This window comes from Porites lutea, chromosome 8 (genome assembly GCF_958299795.1).
Source record: "Porites lutea chromosome 8, jaPorLute2.1, whole genome shotgun sequence".
Taxonomy (NCBI): Eukaryota; Metazoa; Cnidaria; class Anthozoa; order Scleractinia; family Poritidae; genus Porites; species Porites lutea.
This window is the reverse complement of record NC_133208.1, coordinates 31,917,079-31,926,187: the sequence shown is the minus strand read 5'-3', so window position 1 is coordinate 31,926,187 and position 9,109 is coordinate 31,917,079. Positions and strand designations below refer to the sequence as shown.

Genomic DNA, 9,109 nt, shown 5'->3' with positions numbered 1-9,109 from the left:
AATTAGGTTTAAAAAGCGAGAAAAAAAGAGAAAATTATACTTACCTTGAGGTTAATATGTCTTATTCGGTTTGACTAGTCAGGCAACCAAATTTGTTAACGCATTGACCCCTACCATTTGGACGTTAAACCCACTTGATAAGACACCTGCTTTCAAAAGGCGAGACTAACTGTTTGCAGGCCAACCCATTTGAATTCTTGTCATTTAAAAGTAGGTTAGATAATTAACAGCTAGTGCGACGTTATGGATTATTGTGGTTATGAGCTATATGCAACCGAAAGAACTATTGGTAATATGTAATTATCCCGTATTTAAAATTGTGGATAACTTTGAACAAAGAGCAAAAAGGTGATGCCTAATCTTACTGTATATGTACAATGTAAGAGAAACGCCTACTGTTATCCTGTCATCCATGCATTACATAACACAACATATATAAAAATCCTTCTAGATTGGATTTGGATTATAGTGTTTTCAAATTTAGGACGGTTATGAGGAATCATCAGTACATAAAAGTGTTTAATGATTTACAAGCAATCTGCACTATCTTCATTTATTTATGTTTTCTACGCCATAGTTGTGTAACAACTACTATTTTAGAAACCTTGACTGTACTGCGCAGGTCAAGCATCATAGCTCACGGAAAATTAGCACACTACAGCCAGTCACAGCCTGCGAGAAACTAACGCACTGCAGCTAACTGCAAAAAGTTTGACACACTTTTGCTCGAAAAAAAAAAACAAAAAACACAAAACAAAAAAAAAAAACAACAAAAAAAAAAACCCTTTTTCATAACTTCAGTGTCCATCGGAGACAGAATTACAAGGGATTCCCCCTCTTCCTTCTTCAAAGTTCTCATTGCAATTGCCTTTTACGATTTTGGAAGCCTTATTAACCCAAAGCTTATAAGGGTGACAGCGGAATAATTCTTGCAAAGTCCGAAAAGTACCAATTACTTAGGCCAAATATATTGCGGAGTCTCAAGCCTTTTTGCAGTTGGTTATAGCCTTTAAACATTCAAGACGATTGCCCAACTTCATCTCAGAAATTCCATGTAAGTAAGTTCAAATAGGACTTTATGAAAGCATGCATTTATCGAATGTAGCTTTATCGTACGATATTTTCTGCTTAAAAAGTCAACATGTTAATAAAAGCATAAAAGCACGTTGCGGCTTTTAGAGAGTTAAGAAAAAGGAATAAGCAAAAATTCGCAGTTTCACAACTTTAGAGACCCCGTGACAAGATGATTGAGGGAGTACTATAGACTAACCACACACTGTTTATAGATACAATTGAAAGCGTCATTTAATTTGACTTTACCTTACAACAAATAACAATATAATACAGCAATATCTATACCCCAAGTAATTCAGGCAATGCAGCCAGCATTGTTACTGCTATACACTGGCATTATAAATTCATTTATTATTCATTCAAAATATTTCTCCGTTTCTGATTGGCTAAAAGCAATCGCATTAGTCACCGTAACCAGCTACTGTTGACCAAATTTGGAAGAATCTAGCAATTAATCAACCGATGACGTCAAAAGTGCAGCACAGTTGCAGGTTAATGCACCGTTAACCGAGAAGACCTGGGGACGAGGTTGAGTTGTTTTAGTTGTGAAAAGAAAAATGGCCGAACAGTCGGCGGAATATTTTACTCGTTTCACGACGAACTATCGACTAAAAACATAGCAAGAAAACAACTCGACGGACAACATCTGCTATTTAAAGTATATTTGCAGACGTGAACAGCCCTTTATCTTCTAAGCGTGCACTATCGAGGTGAACTTAACATCGACGAAGGTACGGCATGTTATAGCTTGTTTATTTTGAATGAATAATAAAGCAATTAATGAATTCGGCTTTCGTAGGATATAAAGAATTATGCAGATCTCGGAGGGTGTTATCCGCCTCGGCCTTCGGCCTCGGTGGATCCTACTCAACCTCATTCATTAATTGCTAAATTAAATGATTTGTCAGGAAACCATACAGCAGACATTTAATTTGCTAAAGGTAGATTTGACACACTGAACATTGCTTATTTCAATGCCACGAAAAGTGTGTTTCATAAATTTTTTCTCTAGCTGTTCGTTTCAGCAGAAATCTTTGTCCTACATCTAGAAATGAAAAAAAAGTAAAAAAGTAAAAATGTTAGAATATAAGCTAATATAACAATCATCGTCCTTTTCGTTTTCTAATTACTTTGAATAGCTGGCATGCCAGTGCTTTTTGATAGTAAAATCTTAGGTCATTAATCATCGTTAGCCAATAATTTTAAGTGCAGTATGTTTGGTCCATTGTCCTCAGTTTTTATTTTTTTTAAAATTACCTTCTAAATGTGTTAAGAACTCTTCTCCTTATTCTTCTCTCCCAGTACATCTCGGCTATTAGTGTGATGAATGCAAAGACTATCCCACCAAGAAGAACAATATACACACCAAGCATACTTTTCAGATCAATTTGCTTCTGAGCCAAAACTGAAATGAAAGAAAACAGACGACAATGTTTACTGAAAGCAGGAACATTTATAAAATAATAATAGGGTGCAAAGTCCACCACTAGTTAACAAAATGCAATTGAGATGAGACCGCATCAGTTATCCCGGATCTTACCCCCATATTACGTTATAAAGGTCAGGTGCACAGCTCTTAAATATCCTTTGCTGTGCTCCTTTGATAAAGTACCTAAAAGCAGACACTATAAGCTGCTCTAAAGAATCAATTTGTCTTGTTAACTTAGCCAATAACAAACTATTGTCTGACCTATCATGAATGCCTATGTAACGCCGGGTAAACTGAGGAAAAAAGGGAGTCGATCTGTTGAAGACCATTCTGTAATATCGGTTTTCCTTACAAGGGTTGTCATTATCAAGTTCTGAGCCTCAAAAAAGTTTCCCAATTTTTAAACACCGGTGCTACCTCATTTCTCTTTCGGAAATAAAGCTCGAAATTCTCTCAGATCCCATGAAGTTATTCTTACGTGTATTCTCTTCATCAACACAACTGTTAGATGTTTGCCACCATTTTCGATACAAATCCTCGAGAACATGAATCCTTTGAAGACGTAGAATGGCCAGTGTAAATTCCCTCGTATGAGGATCATTTGCTTGAAGAGCGAATGCTAACCCACTGGTTGAACTTAAACCTGGAACTAACAAGCAAGAACCATTTGTAGAAACAAACAAACAAACAAACTAAGGTAATAATGAAATGGTTGTGAAGCCATGGCAATCTTATATGTTGTACATGGCCTCCAACATGCATTTTCCATATCTTTTATTTTGTTAGGGTGGCTTTCACGACCTTATACCTCTTATATGACCATGGTAAACAACTGCCAACTATTTTTGCACGGTGTGTCTTTTTTTCATAATAACTAATTCAATAGTTAACACAAAGAAGCGACTCTATCAAACCTTTTTTTTTATTAAGGAAAAGGAAAAAAGTTAGGTTCAAGTGTGATAGATTACTGTTTTTATTAGGAAAATACTAGACACGATAGAATACAATAAGTTGAGAGGGCCGATTATACTAAGGATTCTCTGGTTGTTTGACATCAAGCTGATAAAATTATCATAACTTGCTGGTATATAGCAGTCTACTGGAGTTGGCTTACAGTGTTTGAATGAATATTCACATGCACTCATGTAATTCGATAAGGACTAAAGTTTCTAAATTTACAGACAGACTATTTTTTTCAACGAATGTGAAATAATTACCTGTTTTAAGGTTGCAAGGTGGCTTCTTAGCCGCATGCCTAAGAGTGAGTCCTTCAGAAATAAAAGCAAATTTTTCCCTTTCCCTGACCCATTGAACACCTTCAGCTATGCTGGGGAGGAAGGTATTTGCAGCCTCCATCCTATGCCAAATCGTTTTGTGTGTCTCGTATTGGCTTTCTTTAAAAGCCTGGTAGGTTGCACCTGAATGAATGACTCCGATTTCATAATTTGAATTTGCCAGGTCTTTCAGGTTGTTAATAGGGCGCTCCGCGTTTTTTACGGTAAAGAAGGCGGCCAGATTGGCAGTGTACGTTGAGACCCAGATCAAAATACAAAACCAGTAACATCCGGTCAGAATTCGGCCTAAAATAAAAGGAATACATATCGTTGAATTAGCATTATAAACAGACGAAGCGAAGGTCCATGCTTTTTAATTTTGTATTTTGCCCTTCTCAGTTGCTGAAGATCGCAGTACGGGGGTGCTGTTTCTTCACAACGCTGAACTAAAGCATTGTTGAGGATGTTGATTGCCACAGTTAAGCGCTTAACAGTTTTAAGTAAAATTGAAAGCCGTCATCAAAGAAACTAGGTACTTTTCATTATTATCAGGTATTATATTTTGCATACTTTTTGTGGGTTAAATTAGCTATTGCTGGATACAAATTTAAAGCAATCAACAACAAAACGAGAAGGAGGAAAAACCTGATAAGCTTCGTGGCGTGTTATCACCGCCTTGTTGCAGCATACAGGCCACAGCAAACCACAGACTATTGAAATAGCTGAACTCATCCGAGGTTCGACGACCACTTTCGTCTTTGTACCCATAAGGACTGTAGTAGTTTATTGCAAACACGGCTACTGAAATTAGAACCAGCGCGCCCAAAGTGCAGAACCAAACGCTATTGTGAAATGGGCTCATGAACTGCAACAAATCGTGGTCTTCCTTTGAAGATTTCTTCATTAAAATATCATTAGTGTAAAACATGAATGGGACACTGAAGTCCACCACCTTCGCCCTACGTTCGGTGACAGTTAGTGAAGCTACGATTACATCAGCTCTCTAAGGAGAAAAAAAAGAGGCAAATCCTGTCAATGAAAATGTTGTTACGAAGGAACCTCGCGCCAGACCTCTATCTCCCTTATAGGGCAGTGGGTCACGACAACATATAGGATTTTCAAGCTATTTTTGAAACATTCATCTTTCGCGACCAAATAATCGTTCTAAACCAATAATAAAAGAGTAGAGGCTGTATCTCTTTGAATTTTAAAGTAGCTCATGGAGCTCACTTATTGTTATTTCCATGTTCTGTTAGTAATCACTTTCGGTCTAGGTCGTCTATCGTCTAGTCGTCTATCCATTTTCACGCCTGGGTTGACTATTATGGGGTTTGTATATTGTGAGGTAGATGTGACTAGGTTGGGATTGCAAAAATTACTTTTTTTTCCTAAAGGTGACTAAAATGGGGTCTCTAATACGGCCACAGAATAGATTTATGTACTAATTCAATGGTTTTTTACTTTAATTTGTAATGTTTTGTAATTTGTTTCATAGTAAACTCTTGAAATAGTGCAATAAATATTAAAAAAATCAGAAGCTGAAAAAATCTGAAAATCAGACTATAATGGGCCAGGGATTCTGAGAGGCCAGCGGCACATAGCCAGCAAAAATTAATCCAAGTACTCCCCTCCCAAGGGCCGTCTAGTGCTCGTTTCTGAAGTCTCAACCCTGGTATCACATTTTTTTGGGTATAAATTTTCATAAACAAAATAATCTACCTTTCCTATGAGCTCTCCAACCAGTCCGTTCCATGTTCCATTTTCTGTTTTAGCGCCATAATATCCGTCAGGCGTAGGGTAGAACTCATATGCAAATTTGAGAATTTTTGCCAGTTCTTTGAAAAGATCGATGCTATATCCTTCATACCATACGTTGTCACCATCCTGTTTCTTCATAACAAAAGGTTCGTTCTGTTTTGGAGAAGGAAAAGGAATAGAAAGGCCAATTTGTATGTGTATTCAAATGGTGACGAGTGAAATTGGTGAATAATTTCACGCGCGTTTTGTCCAAATCGTTATAATTTCCCGAGCCTTTAGGCGAGGGAAATTATTAGGATTTGGACAAAACGCAAGTAAAATTATTCCCTAATTTCACGAGCATACCATTTTATTACCTAATAATATCATGGGTGACGAATTACGTTAGCAATCTTGAATTGGATTTTTGACATGTTTATTTTGGATCGTCGAGAACTCCACTCTCTCGAAAGTTTAGAGCTTAAATTTGACTCAAGTTTAGAATTTTTCGACAAAATGCCTGTTAGAATCCTTCTTGATGTGCTCTTTCGTGTGTTCAGGTTTTCTAAAGCGTCTTTATATGCCCTGGCATCTTCATTCATGGCATTTTAAAACTTCGTCGCCATCTTGACACTGAGACGTAGGAAGGTTGCCATGGCAATTTTGTAATTCACATGTGAAATTACAAATCATCGCTGAAATTTCGCGCCAAAATTAAGGCGTAATTCCTCACCTATGATATTAGTATGATTAATTAACCCCCGGCTTCATAACATGATAACAACTCAAGGACATACAAGTTAATCCCCCTGGACTTAAGCATTTGCTTCGAATCTGTTGTGTTATATTATTCATTTTTTGTACCCATAGCTAATCTCGTAATGACAGTCTTAATTAAAGTCTTCCTTACCTCCACTATGACAGCTCTCAACTTTTTCCCTTCCAAAGTTTCTGCAGTAGATGAAGGTATTGAATTACGTAAAATATTTCCAAACATCGTAACACCTGTCGTTGAATTCCACGTACCTATCTACGAGCGACAATGGAGTTCAATTATCATGATCATTCAATTAATGTTGCTAGTTCATATGATAAATAACTCTCAGACATGCTAATACTGTGCTGGGTAAAGATGTTCTATAGAAATATGTTTTGCACTGTTCTTAAGAAAAACAGGAAAATAATTACCTTGAGCCTTGCACTGACTCGCCAGGCCTAGTCAGTGTCTAGGCCTAGAATCGTAATTGTTAGTTTCTTCATAGTTAAAAGTATATTACATAAAGAAACAAAATATTACGATAGGTCCGGACAACAAAGAAATGTCTTAGCTCCATTCTAGAAAAGTATCGTTTTCTTAGAAACAGTCAAGGCACGATATAATTATGTATTCTCTCCTACACTATATCTTGAATACAAGCGATAATATTACTTTAAATTGTACGCCAGCAGTTTTGCTGGCAATTACAAAGCACACCATATATAAGTTAAACAATGGGGAATACTTACTCCTCTAAAATAATTGTTTTGTAGGTTCAGAATTTCCAGATTAATCTCTTTTCTAGTTCCTTTCTCGTCAAACTTGACTTTTCCTGTTCTGCCACACATATCGACCTGTTAAACACAGTGGTCATGGGTGAAGACACAGTAATGACGAGAGCCAAGAGACTTAAAAAGCTAGAGGAACGGGCAGTTAAGACTAGTTAATAAATGAAAATTTTTAACTCATTATTGAAAGTCAAGGTCAATTACCTTGAATTACCTTTTAATAAATGTCATAGTCCTAGATAACCCATAATATCAAGGGGTTTTTGCTAATCTAACTAAAAAATATTAATAGCTTCCGTGAATTGCCACGTGGAGTTGAATGAGATTCAAGTGTCAATTGTCGCAATCAGTTTCATCCTGGCTACGATTCAATTAAGGGATTTGTAAAACGTCTGAAAATCAGACTTTGATATGATAACGTTCCAATATCTTTCAACGCTGGTCACCTTTCTTATGCACGCTAATATTTTCGCTGTATCGTTCATAGTAACGGCCTTCCCATCAATAGAAGAGCATGGCTGTTCGTTCAGTGCTTGCTTTAGAACTTGGACGGAATCGTCAGCTAGTGCTAGAAGCCCCTGAAAAAAAATAAGCATCTCTCGATTAATTCCATCGAAAAGAGCCTATTCATTGATTCATTATTAATTTCAAAGCGAAATAAATTAGGCTACCCCAGCTGGGAGGACTCCGATAAAGTGACGTGGATAATCATCGTCTCGCTTAGAGGTGAAAATTGTAGATTTTGGCCTCGCTAATAGGTTGTTCAGGACGGCGGAAAGCCAACACTATTCCTCAAAAAAGACACCCCTAAGGGTTGTGCGTGAAGACACATCAATACTAGAAAAAAGATCAAACGCCGTTATTAACTTTGTAAAGAATTATAATCTTCGATTCTCTAACAGAACGCTTTCTCAGGGGTTGTATCAAATCACAGAATAGCATGACATACCTTGTTGGTATTGTTGTAGATTTTCTTGAGGTTGTTCTCCATCTTCTCAAAAACTTGGGTTTTGATGTATGGAAAATTCATTGTTAGAACCAAATTGTTTCCATGGCTGCTTAAGTTTAATGAGGTCTGAAAGCCAAAAATGTATATACATCGTGTTGAGAATGATGAAAAAGGATTGATCAATAACTTAGACTCTTTCTAAAAAATTGTATGAAAATCGAGGCGCCCTGTGCAGTGTGCTGCGTTGACAGTTTTTTTTTCTCTCACAGATTAGTTTTGAACACCGGATTATTTTCGCTCGCGATGATTGAGTTAATGATGACGATGAATTTATGATTGATAGTGATGATCATTTTAATGAATATGATAATAATGATGATGATGACAATGATGATGATGAGTTGGCGGTCTTATTCTCTAAATGTTTTTAAGTTCCTTACTTGGACATCTCCCTTTTCATACCTCTCTCTGAAGTATCCATTTGAAACCTTTCTTGTGGTTGCATGGTTTCTTTGTGAGAGAAAAAAAAAAAATGGATTCTTTATACTACGACGACAACAACAACAACAACAACAGCAAAATAACAACTGTCGATGCAAAATTTTCTTTGTTACTTTATAAAACATAAAACAGTCTTAGCAAAAAATCCTTTCAGCTATTTAAACATAACTTGACGGATGTCTCTTGATCAAAGTCAAGGGTCTTCAAGAACATAGTGCTCACGGAAAATAACGCTACATCGACTATTACCTGTTGTAGAAAGAGTTCAGTGCTTTCCCTTGTAGCGTAGAGCAGAATTATTTCGGGATCAATACTTCTTAATTCATCCATCGTTCCCAAAATAGATCCCATTGTGTCTTCAGGTCTCCCTTGCCCAGTAAAAGGGATTAGCTTCACAGATAGTGCTGGCACCGTTAATTTTCGAGACAGCGCGTAAAAATAGTTGGCCTGGTACGTACGTTTTTCTAAAAAGAGAGAAGATAAATCTGTTTTATTGTTTCAGCTTTTCTAGAATCAACCTGGTTTCCGGGAAAAAGGAAAAAGAAACAGAATAAAAGTAAACCGTTAAGAGAGTTTGTTTAAGATAAATTGAAACTTCTC

The 9,109-nt window shown here is 36.7% G+C and overlaps 1 protein-coding gene across 1 annotated transcript; it reads right to left on the bottom strand.

Moving 5' to 3' along the window:
- Positions 1-2,082: 2,082 nt before the first annotated feature.
- Positions 2,083-8,839, bottom strand: LOC140945564 (glutamate receptor ionotropic, kainate 5-like). The gene is made up of 11 exons (XM_073394576.1): positions 8,759-8,839; positions 8,009-8,134; positions 7,506-7,637; positions 7,021-7,125; positions 6,425-6,544; positions 5,497-5,688; positions 4,423-4,780; positions 3,721-4,083; positions 2,982-3,152; positions 2,332-2,479; positions 2,083-2,119 (listed from the first exon to the last, which is right to left on the bottom strand). The coding sequence occupies exons 1-11, from the start codon at positions 8,837-8,839 to the stop codon at positions 2,083-2,085; spliced, it is 1,833 nt and encodes a 610-aa protein (XP_073250677.1).
- Positions 8,840-9,109: the final 270 nt, after the last annotated feature.